Source organism: Phascolarctos cinereus, unplaced genomic scaffold (assembly GCF_003287225.1).
Source record: "Phascolarctos cinereus isolate Bilbo 61053 unplaced genomic scaffold, phaCin_HiC Scaffold_3;HRSCAF=262, whole genome shotgun sequence".
NCBI classification, from domain to species: Eukaryota; Metazoa; Chordata; class Mammalia; order Diprotodontia; family Phascolarctidae; genus Phascolarctos; species Phascolarctos cinereus.
This window is the reverse complement of record NW_027555736.1, coordinates 163,452,250-163,471,295: the sequence shown is the minus strand read 5'-3', so window position 1 is coordinate 163,471,295 and position 19,046 is coordinate 163,452,250. Positions and strand designations below refer to the sequence as shown.

The 19,046-nt window shown below is 34.1% G+C and overlaps 1 protein-coding gene across 2 annotated transcripts in view; it reads left to right on the top strand.

Moving 5' to 3' along the window:
• Window positions 1–19,046, top strand: part of USP8 (ubiquitin specific peptidase 8) — a 113,942-nt gene that overhangs the window by 46,123 nt on the left and 48,773 nt on the right. For both annotated transcript variants that reach the window (XM_078151257.1, XM_020979998.2), the window contains exons 2-4: window positions 7,116–7,282; window positions 11,605–11,749; window positions 16,085–16,170. In XM_078151257.1, coding sequence (XP_078007383.1) covers window positions 7,179–7,282; window positions 11,605–11,749; window positions 16,085–16,170 — 335 coding nt within the window. In that variant the 5' untranslated portion in view covers window positions 7,116–7,178. The remainder of the gene's footprint in view (window positions 1–7,115; window positions 7,283–11,604; window positions 11,750–16,084; window positions 16,171–19,046) is intronic.

Genomic DNA, 19,046 nt, shown 5'->3' with positions numbered 1-19,046 from the left:
AGTGCTGTAATATTGCAACTGTAGAGCACTTAAATTGTCTAGGAATTTCCTTGTTGGAATTGTGGTTCTTGTCTTGCTGTGGTTTAGTGAACTATGACAATAGGTGGCTAGAAGCAGGTAAGTCAGAAGTTACTGCCATTGCTACTCATCTTCTAAATGTATTTGTGTGGGCATATATTAAAATTAGATCCCTGTTTTAGTTATTAAATATGCAAGTCAGAAATTATGCTTAATATTTGCCAGGTGCTGTTTAAATACGATTATAGATATGTGCATAAATAATGGAAAAATGATGAAAGTTAGGTTTTTTAAAAGGAAAAAAGCATGAGAAGATCAGTGATTGAGGAACGAAAAAGTATGAGGTACTTTTGGATAATTGGATGAATAAAAGAGAAGTCCATAGGTGTTTAACAAAGTGTGTTCAATAAGGACTTTTGGACCAGGTCTGTGATTTCCTTAATGAAATCATGACCATTAGAAACTGTTATTTATGTGAAATGACTGTAAAATCATGGTGAATTATCCACCTAAGCCTAACTTCTCATAAATTTATTACCTCACATGAGTGAGCAAAACCTCACTTCATTCTTACGTGGCATTTTCAGTCAGCTTATTAATATTATGATAGCCACTAACAATGAAACAGGAACAAACTGGAAGCAAAAATTACTAAGGTTTAGGGACAGGTAGGTGGCATAGTAGATTGAGTGCTAGGCCTGGAGTCAGGAAGACTCATCTTCCTGAGTTCAGATCTAGCCTCAGAAACTTACTAGGTTTGTGACCCTGGAAAGATCACTTAACCTTGTTTTCCTCCTTTTTCTCATCTGTAAAATGAGTGGGAGAAGGAAATGGCAAACCAGTCCAGTATCTTTGCCAAGAAAATTCCAAATGGAGTAACAAAGAGTAGACACAACTGAAATGACTGAAAAACAACAACAACAGGGTTTAGGGAATGAGAGTTGATAGATAGCAAACCTCTAAGCCCACATAGTTCACTAGAAGTGTTAAGGATCCCAAGACATGAAAGTTTCTTTCACTTCTGTACATTTGTCAATTGTTTATGGTAGGATTTGTCACTTTCAGAGGTAGTCTTAAAAATCTTCCTATCCTTTTTTATAATCACCTTCAGGCATTTGGCCTTTAATTCTGCATGGATTTTTTGTCTTTTTAGAAGAATTTCTTCAACAGTGATAGCTTTTCTTCTACAGAAGAGAAGATTGAAAGATTTAGAGTGTAGTTTTTAAAATGTGGGCTCCCATTCCAGAATCAGCTACCTAGTAAATCTAAGCATCTGTTTGAAGATAAAAGATAGATTTTTTTTTTTATTTTGGGTAAGGCATTTGCCCAGAGTCACACAGCTAGTAAGTGTTATGTATCTCAGGTCGAGTTTGAACTCAGGTCCTCCTGACTCCAGGGCCAGTGCTCTATTAACTGCACCATCTAGCTGCCCTGATAGACTTTTTAAAACCCAGAATATTTTTCAGTTAATGAGGAAATCTCATGCTTGCAAAGTTCCTTTCAATTCAAGCCGAAATGTACCCGAGAGATAAATAGCTGATCCTTAAACAGAACAATGGAAACTTAAAACTAGTTGTCGTTTTTAATTCAACTTTTTATTTTCTCTCCCATCTCCCTGTCTCATTAGGGAAAATAAAAAAGTACGAAATCTTTGTAACAAATATATGTAGTCAAGTAAAACAGATTCCTATATTGATCAGTCGAAGATGTGTGTTGTTCTGCAGATTTAGTCCATCACCTGTCTGTGAGGGAGTGAGTGGCATTCTTCTTCATTGGTCCTCTGGAATCATGATTGATCATTGTGTTGATCAAGTTCTTCAGTTTGGTCATTTTTACATTATTATTAGAATATAAATTGTTCTCTTAGATCTGCTCACTTCATTCTGCATCAGTTCATATACATCTTCCTGATTTCTCTTAAACCATCTCCTTTGTTATTTCTTATAATAGAACTCCATTATGTTCATAAGCTGTAATTTGTTCAGCTGGGTCCTATTAGATGGATACCTTCATGATACAAGCTTCCAAAGAGAGCAAAACATAGTGCCACAATGGAAAAATATTTAATGTTGTGGTTTGAAAAAGAGAAAAAAGCATAGAGTAAAGCATAGAAGCAAAAAGAATTTTGAAAACATGTATACAATTATAAAAAGAATTTCAGGTTAACAAATGAAAATGAAGAGGTTGTAGGACAAGATGGAGAAGGGAGAATTGGTGATTGCTAAGAAAAACTCATCTTTGTCAAAGTGGAGGTTGTTTTTTAAGGAAAGTAATAGACTTGCCACATAAACAAGGAATTTTGTTAGTTCAGTTATCATGAAATAAGGGACATTTATATTCCCATCCAACAGTATACCTAGGGACATCTAGGTAGCCCAGTGGTTTGAGTGCCAGGCCTGGAGTCAGGAAGACTCATCTTCCTAAGTTCAAATCTGGCATTAGACACTTACTAGCTATGTGACCCTGGGCGAGTCACTTAATGCTGTTTTCTTCCTTTCCTCATCTTTAAAATGAGCTGGGGAAGGAAATGGCAAATCACTCCAGTATCTTTGCCAAGAAAAACCCAAATGGGGTCATGAAGAGTTGGACATGACTGAAAAATGACTAAATAACAACAAACCAACAATATAATTAACAGAATAGCAAACAAACAGAAAAAAAACCCCAAAACAATTCTAATTGTGATAATATTAAATTTGAATTCAGTTCCCCTATAAAGGGAAAAAAGCCATGAAGTATATTTTAAAAGATATATCTGTCATTAGGAAATAAATGTAAGTATATGTATAGATCAAAATTTAATGGACTACTGGATTTGAAATCAAAGGACTTGGTTTAAATTTTAACTCTACTTTTAATAAACCTGTGTGAAACAGCAAGTTATTTAAACTTTCTGGAACTCATACTTCATTTGTAAGATGAGGGGACTGTACTAAATAGTCTCAAAATTTTTTTTTTAAAGTTTGATCCAATTTAAAAGACATTTCTAAATTGTATTTTTGCAAGAGCTAGCTCAAGGAAAATTAAAGTTGTAATAATATATCTAATAGTTAAATTCAGACTAGAATGTATTGGGAGACATAAATCAAGTTATTTTAAACAAGAGTAAAAAAATTAAAATCAGTTTTTAATCATAAGTGACTGTAAATTCCTAAAAGAAAAACTTAGTTTTATAAGAAATAGGCCCTACATTAATAAGATTTCTACAGCCCCATTTATTAATATGGAAAGTGAAGCAAAAATAATAAATTAGATTTGAGTAGATTAGTGAGCAACTAGATATAGAAGATGGCCCAAAAGTCTTATTATAGTTGTTGTAGAGAGATGATTTGGTGAGGGGGAATATTCTTTTTAAGTACTCAACAGAGAATTTGCAAAAATTAATTATAAATGTGGATGCACAAAAGCTCCAAGCAAATCTAAAGACCTAGAGGTTATATGTATTGCATTCAAAACCACAGGCTATAGCTGCAAACTAGAAATCAGTTTTTAAAATATGGTTAAAACATATATGTTTACATGACAGCTTCAGAAAAATCTGTTAAGCATCTGCTACTGGATAAAGAATCACAGTATTTTAAGAGTTGGAAGGGACTTCATTGATATTTAGTTTCTAACCCATAAAGAAACAAGTATTCCCCATCTGAGTGTTCATCAAGCTTTTTCTTGAAACCCTCCAAATAAGGAGAACCATTTCCTATCAAGGCAGCCCATTTTCTCTTTTGGAAGATATCATAGTCATGACTAGCATATTTAAATGGCAGAGAGAACACAAATACAATATATCAGAATGTTTGGGATGTAGCCAAAGTAGTTCTTAGGAAAATTTATGCCACTGAATACCTGCAGTCAAATTAGAGTAAAAGAGAAATGAGACTATATTTGAAGAAATTAGAAAAGGAACAAATTATACTTGGAAATGAGTGTGATAGAAAAACAAAAGACACTAATAAAAAAAGAACAAATTGGTAAATTGAAGGAAAGCAGGAAAAAAGATACGTATATAATTTTAAGATGAGAGCAGAAATTGATAAAATGGAAACTTAGAAGAACAGTTGATAAGTGAAGAGTTTTTTAATTTAATGTTCAAAGATACGTATATAATTTTAAGATGAGAGCAGAAATTGATAAAATGGAAACTTAGAAGAACAGTTGATAAGCGAAGAGTTTTTTAATTTAATGTTCAATAAAATTGATATAACAAAAAGAAAAAAAAATTATAAAATTACCAGAATTAAGCATAAGAGGGATGAAAATAGCAGAAGAGATTAAGAAAATGTTAAGATTGGATATATATTGTCATTTTAATATTTTCAGCTGCGAGCCTACAATCCAGATACCATTTTCATTTAGCTTCTCACCCATCTTTTCATTTCCCAAATTCTTTTTCTGAAGTACTTTCCTTTGAAGGGTTCCAGTGTGTTCCTAAGATCTTCAATCTCCTATCCAAGACTTTGAAAACTTTGGGAATGTTTTCCATCCTTTTGGTAATATAGTTTTATTTGTACCCAAATGAATCACTACAAGTGGTAAGTGAGTAGTAGTCATTATTGTGACAAATCTTGCTAGGTCCTTTCACATCTTGTGTACTGTCTTTTAAAGACAGCACTTATCTATTAGCTTAACAAACAGCACCCCTTAGCAGAGACCAACCATCAGTATTTGTGTTTTCTCTCTCTGAGCTTTACTAAATGATCCCTAGAATGACAGCACCTGTGGGTTGATATTATCTTTCTTAGGACAAGCAGCTGCTTTCTCTACAGGACACCCAGATTCACCCTTATCAGGAAGCCCCTCAAATCTGTCTCCTTGTGCCAAGTATTGTGTATGTTTTCTCTCCCCTTCTCTGTGTCATATTCTTTTACCCTCCAACCTTTGGATGCAGGTTGCTTTCCTTCTTTCCCTTCAATGTTTGTACATAATCCCTTCCGTTTTTTAAAATAACAATTTTCCCTAATATCCTGTGGAGTAGAGAAGCCTTCCTTGAATCCCTTTACTCTTTTCTAGGAGGGAGAACAGTTTACTCTTTGTACATAAGTAGCAGGTACTTGGTAATCAGAGAAATAAAAACCTAGCATATTCTGTGTAAGCAGTTCCAAATTCCCTGTGTTTTACATCCTTGCTAGAAATTAGATCCTTAGTGTTTTGTTCTTGCTTGCTAGTATTTCCCTGAAGAATTGCTGTGGCAAACTGCCCTTCTTGACAAAATCAAGGAAGAACCGAACGACTGGATAATTGATAAAACATAGTTAGAATGCCAGTGCATTCAAATTAATGTCTAGAGTCAGTGCCATACCAACCTGAAGACCATTGGGATACTTCGTAGAACCGATTGGACATAGAAAAACAAGCAAGTAGTCTTATAGCCCTTTGGGCATAGTTTCAAGGAACTCATTCTAATTGGGAGAAAGAACACATATTGAAGGGTTCAGTTTAGGATATAGCAAAGCTTGATGATTCTTAGAGGGCAACAAAGATGGCCCAGTAGGCTGGAGTTTGCAATGGAGTAGATGATTAGATGGTGTCTTTAGGGCACAATAGAAGGCAGCTGATAAGGCTTGGCTTGGTGGTCCTTTATGTTACAGTCTTTTAAGTTTTTTACTTATTGCTTTCTTCATATAAACTCTTTGGGGCAAATAGTGCAAATCTTATCCCAATTTTATAGATTAAAAAAACCTAGATTTAGAGAAATAAAGTAACTTGCTGGGATTGCACAGCAACTGTATAGTAAATAGTAATCATTTATTAAGCACCTACTCTGTGCCAGGCACTGTGCTGAATACAGGGGTGGAAAATTAGAATTAAGAGGGGTTGTGTGTCATGGAATCCAAAGGGGAGATTTAAATCCTGGTTTTCTCACTCTAAGACCAGTACACTGTGTTACTTCTCCTCCTAATATAATAGGAAAAACAATAAGATTATTAATAAATTACATGTTTTGTAAAGGAAGTATTTCTCAAGTATGAAGAGAAAGGTTTTTTTTAATCTGCCAAATGAAAGAGACTATTATTACAAGTAAAAAGAATTATTAGTCACAAAAACACTTGTGAGCCAAATAAAAAGAAATAACACTTTGAGAAACTTAAGGGGAAAGTAATATTACTGATAAAATCTTGACATCCAAACTCTTTAAAAAACCTAGTACAAGCTTTGATATTGAATCCCCCATCATCAAAGAAGAAAAACATGGAAAAATCACCTGAAAAATTGTTTAATATCTATAATAATTAAAGAAATACACTTTGATGACACATTACCAAACAGCCGTCTAATTGCCAAAAATAATTAAGAATAATAAAGCTAAATGTTTACACGGTGGAGGAGAAACATCGTTGAATTTCTAGTAGAACTATAAATTGATATATTTTTGCTGGAGAATAATCTGGAAATAAATAATAAGAATTAGAAATTTTAATTCTCTTTGACCTGTGATTCCCATTACTGAGACCATACCTTAGGGTGTTAATTAAAAAAGAAAAAGCAGATCTATCTTTAAACGAAGCTTATTTGTAGGACTAGTAAACTTTTTTTGTAATACTTTATTTGTAATACTAGTAAACTAAAAACTTATATACTTAGTGGATGAGGAATAATTGAACAGATACTCGTATATCCATGTAGGGGAATGCTATTATGCCATTTAAAATGACAAGGGAAATAATGTTGGAAGAACATATAAAATAATACAAAGTGAAGGAAAAAGTATAACGGCATGTATATTGTCTACAACTATAGACAAACATGTAAACTGACAGATGAGAATGAAAGTCACTGTTACTAGGTTGTTGAAATATGAAACTTAAGTAGTTCTGATTATGTGGTATATGGGTATTTTGATATTTTCGTTCTTGTTGAGATTAAGTGTATCATTTAAAAAATCAACTTTGTGTTCATTTTGGGAAAAAATGTAATTTAAACTTTGGCCCCATGTGTATCTTTAAATTGGGGGAAAAAAAGAATCATTACACACACGAAAATAATTCGTGTTATATGTAGATGCAAATATAGATTTTAGGAGTTTTATTCATTTTGGTATTCAGTTGAATTATTTTAATAGTGAAAATAACCGGTATTCCGAAATTTTTATTTTGTTTCAGAAAAGAGCTGCTTTTAAAGACATTCTACCCATTGTGAAAGTGTGAAAGTAAATAGTGTTCACCATGCCTGCTGTGGCTTCGGTACCTAAAGAGCTCTACCTTGGTTCCTCATTGAAAGAACTTAACAAGAAGACAGAAGTTAAAGCAGAGAAAATAAGTACTAAGAGGTATAATTATTTTAAAATTTTATATGTGATATTAATTCACTTAAAATGAGTTCACATTTCACATTGTTAAGAATATACTTCACCTATAATCAGTTTGAATCAGACATCACATAAATAGAATAAGACCTTAAAAAGGTTGTGATTTAATATTGGGCATTTGACTTGCTGCTATGACATGATGACTGTCTCAGGGTATCTGAAAGGTTTTCTATCTAGAAGAGGAAGTGTGGAAGCACCAGGAAGTTAGATTTCAGTTCATTATAAAGGAGAATTCCCCAGCAACTAGAGTTATCCAAAAATGAAATGGATTACCTTGAAAAATAGCTTCCTGTGGCTTTACATATTCAAGTGGAAATTGGACTCCGTCAGATATTGTTTAAAAGATTGCATTTTGGGGAGAGAGTTTAAATATCATGCCTTTTAAAGTCTCTTCCAATTTTATGATTCTGTGACTTTTTTTCCTATTAAGAGTTCTTTGAATTACTCAAAATAAAACAAAATAGTTATTCTGATAGTAAACTTTTTTTTGTCCTAGACCAGTGAGTTCATTTTGTGGAGAATTCTCAATGTAGGAGCTCATTCTATTGTTTTAGATTGACAACTTACCTGTTAACTTAGAGTTGCTTGTGATTGGGAGAGGTTAGAGACTTGCCCCTGGTCATGTAGCCTGTATGTGTCAGAAGCAGCACTTGAACCCATACAATCTTTTTTTAAAATTTTTTTATTTTTTCCATATGCTTTTGAGTTGAAAATTTTTCTCCTTTTTCCTCCCCCCCACCCTCCCCAAGACGGTGCACAATCTGATATAGGCTTTACATTTACATACCCATTAAACATATTTTCACATTAGTGAAGTTGTAAGTGAAAATTAAAATCAATACGAGGAACCATCAGAAAGAGGAAACAAAACTCAACAGAAGGTAAAAATAAGTGATAGCGATTCAACTTCCATAGTTCTTTCTTTGAATGTGAACAGCATTATCTATCCCGAGGCCTCTGGAAATGTCTTAGATCCTCATAATGCCAAGAAAGGTTCAGTTTAACAACCTTAGTCATTGCATAGTGTGGCTGCTATTTTGTACAAAGTCCTCTTGGTTCTGCTCACTTCACTCAGCATCAGACCATACAAGTCTTTCCAGGTTTTTCTGAAGTCAGCCTGTTCATCATTTCTTACAGCACAATAGTATTCCATTATATTCATATACCACAACTTGCTCAGCCATTCCCCAATTGATGGGCATCCTCTCAGTTTCCAATTCTTTGCCACCACAAAAGAGCTGCTATGTATATTTTTGTACGTATGGAACCCATACAATCTTGACCTTATCCACTCTGCCACACCACTAAGAGCAGTTTGTAGGAGAAACTGAAGCACAGTTTATCTCCTTGTCAGACTCAACAAACACTGTTTTGATGATCAGTCCTCTAAAGAAGTTAGAAGTTGTCAGTTAAATTACTATGCCATTGGGCTGAAGAAAAAAAATAGTAGACTAGACAAACAGAAGCATCAGACAAAATGGAAACATATCAAAACCATCACAGGCATATAGGCTGTTTAAAAGGTTTTTTAAAGGTCAGCTTAGGTGCAATTAAATGTGTTCATTTTATTGATGGATGCAATAAGCTATGTCTCCTACTTTTTGGCTGGTGCCTAAAATTCTACCATAAGAAATTTATTCCTTTAGCTTACAGTTTTGATCCCTATTAAAATGCCCATATATGAAGAAGTAACACCATAAGTCATTATTTGCCAATTATAATATAGTGTAAATAACTTATAGATAATTTGTTAAAAGGTTTTAAAGAGGTGAGAGAGGAAGCTCATAAGGCACTATGCAATTGAAATGAGGTAGAGAGGAGAAATCCGGGTGTAGAGAGAGATGTTAAGGGGAGCTCTGGGCACCAACCACAAACTCACAGTTTTGTCTGGAGCCAGCCTATTTATATAACATTTACATGAGAAACAACATCATGTGGTAGAAAAACGCATGATTTAGAGTCATTTATATAGAGTTCAAATTCCAGCTCTGCTACCTGTCTGATTTTGGGCAGGTCATTTAACTTGCGGGCCTCATTTTCCTCTTTAAAATGAAGGTGTTAGATTATGTGGCCTAAAGTCTCATCTTGTAGAATCTTATATATTTAAAGGTACTGTAAAAGATCTACATCACATTTATGTCAGGTGTTAATATCAATAAATAAAAAGCTCCTACTGCATAGATTGCATTGTATTAGTCATAAAATTATGTCATTATTTGTAGTAATTCATTTATCTATAATATAAGTACTGACCTTGACTTACAACGGGAAAAGGATTTTCTAATAAGGCTTAGGTACACACATGCTAAAATGGGTTTGTTAATCAGAAAAGCAGCATTTAAAAAAATTATTTGAAGATGAAGATTCGAGACTATAGAATAAGGATTGCTTTGTTTGCATTTATGATGGCTTCTATTCCATAGTCAGACTTAGAGGGAAGTAGTCTATCTGCTAACTTATAGGGTGAGAATTCTTAGGGCTCTACTTTTTAAAATTTCATTTTATAATTTGTTATGTTTATTGATACTACTATGTGTATTCTCAGTAATACCTTATTGGAAAGTAGCTTGAACTTAATCATGCATTTTACTATAGAGGGTATCTTGAAAAGTATTACCCAGCATCCATGTGCTAGCTGGCCTAGTAGCAATGGGGATTCTTCAGGCTTTTCTGCCGCCAGTGTACCTGTTATAGCTCAGTTTTTGCCTTCTCTGTGTGGAGGGAAAGAAGGAAAAAGGGAGTGAAGAAAGAGACAGTTATCTGTATAGCATATGCATGGCCCAGCAAATGCTCTGTCAAGATGTGCTCTGGGCTTTCTTTGAGCATTCCTGCAGGGTTTGTGAGACCCTTCTGTAGTTACTAGGCACTGATTTCCCTCATCATGAAGTTGAAAATGATATCCTGTGGTAACATACTGCCTTTTTCTCTTAAAAAATTCTTGAAAGTTTAAGCAAAAATCATTTGGCTCTTAAATTGGAGTAAATGATTAGGTATAAGCAACTTGAAGTTCTAGCTTAGCATGTATGAAAGACTAGGGGAGTGGTCACAAGATTATTCTAATGTAATATAACTTTAATTTAGTTGGATTGGTCCTTATCCAAATTTGAATTACAGACTGAAAGAGAGGAACTTTTACTACCTTCAGAGACAAATAGTAACAGGACAAAAAGCTAATAACATATTACGAGGTAGAAGCCATAGATAACTTTTCTGTTAGATTTGGAGTCATTCAATAGTACATTTCTTATCCATGTGTGCTACTAGATCTCAGCAATTTTAAAGTGACTTTTTTTTAAGTTGACTAAACATTCATCCTGTAATAGCTTGCACTCTTAATTTGATTAGTAAAATTTATTTTTTCATAGTTAACAGGTATATCCTGCCTCATGTTGATTGCATGTAAAATAGGACTTGAGGCAAAACAGTGTTTCATTTGGCAGGCCAGCTGATTTGTGTCTTGGATAATTGGTCAAATAATATTACAGAGTGATTTCATGATATGAAGATGGGATTTGTTTATGATGTACTAATGATGCCAAAGTTAGCTGTGAAGTCTCTTTAAATGAATTCCATGAACAAGTCTAATTGTGTAATATTAATGGCATTTTGTTGAAATGAATTACATTTTCAGAAATAACTTCCTTAACTCAGTGTGTAGGAGCTTTAAAATAGAGTCTAGCTATGCCACTCTTTAGAAATTAACCGACTGAAAAAAACATGATTCAAACCCAATAAAGAGTGAGATGTCATATACTTCTTTCTTTCCCTTCCCCTGTACTCACACCTTCTTAACTTCTGGATCTTGTTTTGGTATCTGGTTTAGTGATAAGGATAGATTTTGTTTAATAGTTTTGGTGATTAAAAGTGGGAAAGAGTAAGAAGAACTGAAGGGCACTTAAGGGAGTTTTGCTGTCTTTTCTTACATGCAGAAATTGTTATATAATCAGATTTTTGTTGTAGAATGTGATCCTTACCAAAGATAGGGATTAGAGGAAGTATTTCTGGAGAGTGATTCATTGTATAGAATTTGTTTTTAATCAGATTAAATGAACATTCTCTCATGACCTATTTTTTAGAATGTGGAAATAATTTTGTTTCCATTAAATAAACATTATTCTTTATAACAGAATTTTACCTATAGTAGAAAGTTAAGTTTCTGTCTACCCTAAGTTCAGGTTTTAAGTTTAGAGATTTTTCTGTATTAAGATATCTCTGAATTTTACTTACCAATTGTTTTAATGCCACGGGCAATGCCAACTTAATTATTTATTCTCCAATTCAAGTTATGTGCAGAGTGCCCTGAAGATCTTCAGGACAGCAGAAGAATGCAGATTGGACCGTGATGAGGAAAAAGCCTATGTACTATATATGAAATATGTAACTGTTTATAATCTTATCAAAAAAAGACCTGATTTCAAGCTGCAGCAGGTATGTTGTTGTTGTTTTTCCTTTTTCTTTGGCCATCAGTTTTTATAAATAGGGGTTATCAAATGCCTGTAACTGGTTATTAATTTTTGAGCACATGTACAAATCAAATTTCAGAACTCATAGCATCAATTCAGTGAAAACAAATTCAGTAAATCTGTGGGATAGGAGAAGGCAATTTACATGTCAATTTAATTTCATTATTTGCAGAAGTGTTTCTTTGGTTTAAGCCAAGTTGACAATAGGCTATAGACTTTTTCATCTTTGGTTACTGTTTTAATGAAATTGTACTAGGTTATATGGGAGGAATTCAAATTTTTTCTTATCAAGTAAGTGAGAATATAATAAAAGTATATTTGTCATTGCTTTCATGAAATACAAATTTAATCATAGGGGAATTAGATGTTTGTTATTGCTCACAGATAGTAGCCATTCTAAAGATAAATTTACTAAATTACTAAACTATTTCTGATTGTTGTTGTTGGACAAAGTGTATTCCTTACACTTAGCACAACGTCTAGCACATAGGTGCTTAATAAATGTGTGTTGATTGATTCATTGGGTTTCTTCTGTGAGGTAGGGCCTCTTCCTCTGTTATTTTGAGAATGTAGACAAGAAGAAAAGCAGACTAAATAACATGATGCAAAAGTATATAGTTGAGCTAAAATTGGATTGGTCAGTTGAAAGTAAGAAGAAAACAACAGAGAATAAATTAAGGAAAAATAGCATGTTGGGGAAACCTTAGTTATTAGGGATTATTACACCAGCTGAGAGCAAGGTTTGTTATTGTCCATTTAGAAGATTGTTCATAGGTTACCTGTTTTGGTAGAGAAGCCCTTTGAAAGCTAATATTGGCTTTCAGTATTGAGATGATTATATTCTTTGTGTGTAACATCTAGTTGTTTTAATTAAAAGACTTAGAAAAATAACAACTTTTCTTTCTCCAGATATCTTTGCATAGAACATTGAAATAATGTCTTTAATTTTGATTGTTAAGGTAACTATTTTGAATATTTCATGGCTGTGGCTATTTTAGATCTTTCTTTTTTATTAAAGTTACCTCAAATTCATACTGATGTAAACTAAATATTACACTCCAGTTTTCTAGAGGGACCCATTTTCAGTTAGTGCATGCCAATCTGCAAATGGTGCAAGTAGCCTCAATGCATATTTGCAGATGGATAGAAGATATCTGCCCAAATTCAAATTAGTTTTTGTAGTCTCTATATTAATGGTTTTATAATATATATTAATATGAAATTGGCTTACCGAGAAAAGACTTGCCTTCTGTAAACATTTCCTTCCTCCCTCCATTTTTAAAAAGACTATTTGGAGTATTTATTATGTTTCCAAACAGTTTTGCCTATTCTGGGAGACGGGGGAACTGGAAAGGCAGTGTGGTGTAAGATTGCTAGATTGAAATCAGAAATTTGGTTTTGAGTCCTTGTTCTGATACTGTCTTGTTGATCCTGGGCAAGTCACTTTATTTCTGAGGAACTGAGCTTCAGTTTCCTCATTTGTAAAATTGAAATGATATAGTCCCTGTCACATAATAATATTGCTGTGAGATAAGGGCTTTGCAAACTTGAAAAAACTTATTGCTATGGCTTTATGAGTAGGCTACTCAAATCCTAATCCCAGTAAAAAATCCTTTTGTATTGTTTTCATTTGCTTTTCCCAGGGTACTCCTCTTTCTTTTCCCTAAGCATGGCTTTCCCAGTACTCTTTGTTAGGACAAGAGGGTATATAAAAATATATACCTCTTTGTACCTCTTGGTGGTTTTCTTTTTTCTTTAAAATAGGGAATGGGAAGATGATCTGATCTGTCTAGTAACACGCATAAATTGTGTAACTGTTTTCATGGAGAGTAAAGTTTGGCTAACGTGTTAGTTTTGGCTGCTGGAGAGGAAAGAACATAGTATAAGTTATATTTTTACTAAATGATAAAGTATTTATGCCATCCACATTATTAATTAATTTACTGGCATTTGTTTTACATTTTGTGAAAAAAACCATTTGTATGTATATGAAATATAAATCTCAGACTAATAAAATTTTGATTAGATGTATGGTTTAAAAAAAAAATCTTACAGCATTCTAAATATCCCAGAATGAAATGGGCATGTTCATATCTCTAAAATTTTTGGTGGAGGGGGCAGAGAACTACCTTGGAGTGGGAAGATTATTAGGAGAGTGATGCAGTCTTTTAATGTGAGTAGAAATTGAGAATATTGGTAAGGCATGTATTAATGCTAGTACCTCTGTTTTTAAAATATATTAAAAATTTGAAGATATTTCAAAACCTTTACCAAACCAAGCAAGCAGTTTAAAAATTCATTATTAAATAAAGACACAATTGGAAAACTAGTTTATAGTTGGAGTTATGTTCTCTATTACTAATTTGGGGGGAGGGGGGAATTGGGGTTAAGTGACTTGCCCAGGGTCACATAGCTAGTAAGGGTCAAATGTTTTGGTCTGAGTCCGAATTTGAACTCAGGTCCTCCTGACTTCAGGGCTGGTGCTCTATCCACTGTGCCATCTAGCTGCCCCTCTATTACTAATTTTTAACTGGCATGCCCATGTATAGAGAGAAAAAAACTTCTGAGCAAGCCTAAACTGGACATTTTCAAAGATAGTTTTTCTCATTTATAAATAGGTACTTTTCTAAATTTAGGCTATAACATATGAACACATTTATATTAATAGTTTTCACAATTATATATTGCTATCGAAATCTTATACTGAAAAGGATTTTTATAATTTAAGAATAATGTTAATTATCCTTCATGAAGCATTGAACTTTGTATCAATGAACAAATTTTTTTTGCCAGTTTTATTAGCTCAGGATCCCATATGCCATATGACCTTTGATAAAAGGGGGCTCAAACATGATTTGTTCTTAGGGTAGATTCATAAAGTCTCTAAGAGTGTAAAACAATTGAACATTGCCCCCAGGATACTTCTTTTTAACTTAGGAAGACTGATGAGCAGTTGAGACTGGTATTTCCTGAATTCTAGGCATTTGATTAAATTATTATTATTATTATTATTATTTTGGTGAGGCAGTTGGGATTAAGTGACTTGCTCAGGGTCACACAGCTAGCAAGTGTCTGGTCTGAGACCGGATTTGAATTTAGATCTTCCTGACTCCATGCCCGGTGCTCTATCCACTGTGCCACCTAGCTGCCCCTTGATTAAATTATTCAACAAGTATTTATTGTATCCCTGTCATTCATTTAATAAGTATTTATTAAGTGACTATGTGTCAGGATGTTATGTACCTATTATAAGCTGTGCTGCTTTGTACCTATTATGAACAAATCACTGTGCTCTTTGCACGTATATTGAGAAGCTATAACAAATGAAACACATTTGGGTCACATCCAGCCCTTCCATACGCATACATAGTTATCCTTAGCTGCTCAGGTTCTAATAAATGTCCCATTGTAATAGTTACTTCTTAGTACCTTTGTGCTCAGTAACACATTAAGAAAATAGGGGTCAACAGCTTTTTATTCTTTTAGGCAAATACAATAATTATTTTGGGGAAATATTTTGTGATTAAAAAATTCACGCAGGTCTGAAGCTTATTTCTTTTTTTCTTTTTTTTTTTGGTGAGGCAATTGGGGTTAAGTGACTTGCCCAAAGTCACACAGCTAGTGAGTGTTATGTGTCTGAGGCCGAGTTTGAACTCAGGTCCTCCTGACTCCAGGGCCGGTACTCTATCCACTGAGCCACCTTGTTGCCCCCAGCTTATTTCTTTTTAAGGCTAAGGTGTTTTCCTCCTTTTAGGAAATAAATATAAAATGGTTATGAGGATAAACCTGTCACTTTTTAAAGCAAAATATGCTTTGTAGCTGCACATGAGCTGCTTTTCTGATCCTGAGAATAAAGGTAGAAGGAAAGGGCAGCTATAAAATGTGTCAGAAAGATTTCTGTTGTAGAAAGCAATACTTATTTACTCTTAAAAATGTGATTACTAGCATTCTCACACATAATGTAAACAAAATACTAAAAGGAGATTTAATTAATAACATTCTCACAGATAATACAAGCGAAGTTCTAAAAAGGAGCCTTACAGACAAAAAAGGTTTAGCATTCCTTACTCAATACTTTAACCATAGGGAGAGATGAAGGAGTTATCTTTGGAACATATTTTAATTAAATGTTTTAAGTTTGAATTAATGTAGTTTACAAGAAAATGTCTTTTTCATTTAATCATAAGGGCCATGATCATAATGTGGTTGTTGGTTTTTTCATTATTGTAGTGCTTGTAGACTATTCTGGGAGACCATTGGCCAGGACTAACATTATGGGATGGTTTTCCTACAATTTTAGGACTACTTTCATTCAATGCTTGGACCTGGGAACATCAAAAAAGCTATTGAAGAAGCTGAAAGACTTTCTGAAAGCCTTAAACTCAGGTACATGTATTATGAAATCTATAAAATATGTGCAACTAAAATAAATGGAAATAATATTTGTCTTTAACCTTGAATATAATATCTTTAGCATTTAGAAGTAATTTATGAAGTACAGAAATTCAGATCTGTACTTAACATTTACCTTGCTATGTTCTGTTATGTCTTATGCTGTCATTTAGGGATGTTGTAATAGTGAAATGGTGTATTGTAAGATTAACCCAGATTGTTGTTGGTTGCATTTACTGTATTGTTTTGCCGAATCTAGATGGCTTAGTACCTCCTTAGCAAGAATAACTAGTGAAAAATAGGAAGCTACCTAAATTTGTCCTCACTCCCACTCTACTTCTCCAACTCTTCTGTTACTCACCCTGGGTGAGAAAATTTCTCATTACTGCCCTGCTCAGAAACCTTCAGTGATCCCCTAGAGCCTCTGAGTTAAAATTCAAACTGGTAAGTCTGGGTTCAAGGCTCTCCCAAATCTGGCTCTAGCCTTAGAGAGAGGCAGGATGGAGTGTTGGAACTGAAGTCAGGAAGACCTGAATTCAGACACTTAGTAGCTTTCTCACCCTGGCAGGTCACTTAATCTCTCTTGACTCATTCCTCATCAGAAAATATGGAGGCTGGACTTGATGGCCTTTAAGGTACTTTGCAGCTCTAAATCTGTATTTGATCTCTATTTCCTTTTACCTGCCTTCATCAACTTTACATTCTCACAGGCTGTGTTATTTCATTTCCTGCCTTGTACCTTTGTAGAAGTGGTCACACAAGCCAGGAATATACTCACTCCTAACCTCCAGCTCTTAGGAATCCCTTGGAGGGGAGTAAAGGTTAGGGGAGGGGAAGTGAGGAGGAGGAGAGTGTATGGTGAAGCACTTCATACCAATGATGTCTGAATTTTTTCTTTTATGCGATGTTTATAGTACTGTATTGTAAAATTTGGGTTAATGTTTGCATTCCTACATGGAAAGATGATATTTGTAACTCATGAGACCTTTCTCATTATTAGGGTGGTTGGAGGGAATATATGTAGACAGAGGGAACAGGGTGAGTTGAATATGAAGGAATGATATCTAAAAAATAAAATTAAGGGGTGAGAGAGAGGAATGTACTGGGAGGAGAAAGGGAGAGGTAGGATGGGGTAAATTATCTCACATAAAAGAGGCAAGAAAAAGCTTTTACAGTGGAGAAGAGCAGGGAGGTAAGAGGGAAAGAGTGAACTTTACTGTCATCAGATTTGGCTTATGGAGGGAATAACATAGACACTCAACTGAATATGGAAATCAGTCTTACCCTACAGGAAAGTGGAGGGGGAAGAGGATAATAGGTAGGGGTGATAGAAGGGAGGGCAGATTGGGGGAGGAGGTAATCAGAAGCAAACACTTGAGGAGGGACAGGATGAAAGGAGAAAGAGTATAGAATAAATGGGGTGGGGATAGTATGGCGGGAAATATAGTTAATCTTTCACAACATGACTTTAATGGAAGTGTTTTGCATGTCCACACATGTATAACCTATTTTGAATTGCTTGCCTTCTCAATGAGGGTGGGTGAGGAGAGAGGAAGGGAGAGAATTTGGAATTCAAAATTTTAAAAATGAGTGTTAAAAATTGTTTGTACAAGGGGCAGCTAGGTGATGCAGTGGATAGGTCACCAGGTCTGGAGTCAGGAGTACCTGAGTTCAAATCTGGCCTCCGACACTTGACACTTATTAGCTGTGTGACCCTGGGCAAGTCACTTAACTCCATTGCCTACTCCCCCCCCAAAATTGTTTATACATGCAATGGGAAAATAAGATACACAGGCAATGGGGTATAGAAATCTATCTTACCCTACAGGAAAATAGAAGGGGGAAAAGAAGGGGGGGTGATAAAAGGGAGAACAGATTGGGGGAAGGGATAATCAGAATGTACCTCATCATGGGGTGGGGGAAGGGGAGGGATAGGAAGAAAATTTGGAACTCAAAATCTTGTGGAAGTGAATGTTGAAACTAAAAATAAATATATTTTAAAAAAAGAAATTTGGGTTAAGTATTTGGTCATAAGCTATATTTATAGTATTAAAAGATAAAATATGTTGATATTATACAATGCTCTACATATATTTTGTCCATTTCTGAGTTTTAGAACTTTTTCTGTATTGTCACAACAAACTTTTCGTGTTGTCTATGGCTTCCGCAGATCCCATTTAATTTCTTATGCAATATATCAGAACTGATGGGGAAAGTCGTTTGATGTGGAAGTGGTAACTGTATTTTGTTTATATGTTAGTGCGCACTTTAATATTTGGGTTAAATGTATCTATAAATGTATCATGGCTTTATTTGTTAACAATATGATTTTTTCAAAATAAAGGGATATAAAACTTTATAAAACAAAGTTTCAGAATGTGAATAAAGATCAGTTTACTAAAACAAAAGAATTTGATTTTTCAGATAAAAAAATTGAGGGAATGTTTTTGTTTCACAATAGAAATTGAGCTCAGATTTATACTTTTTAAGTTTTTGAGAAGTTTTCTGTGAACAAATACTTGGATAATGACTCATTTTCCCATTAACTTCTAATTCCAAATATGTGAGGTTACAGAAAAAAGCAAAACAAAACTATGAACCTACTTTAGAATTATGACATATACTTCAAGGAGTACCCTGATTTTGTAGTGTAGTTTAATAAATGTGTTTAATTCTTTCACACAGCAAGAAGTATATTGTCATCTTAGAACTTAGCATACACTGGATTTGTTTGTGGCCTTAAAAGAGGTATGCACGTAGTGCAGTATGGCATAGTAAATCCCATTGAATTGGGAATTCTTTCTCACTAGTACTTGAAAGTTTAAGCAGTCATCTACCTATGTAGTACTTTGCTGAGGAATACAAAAGAA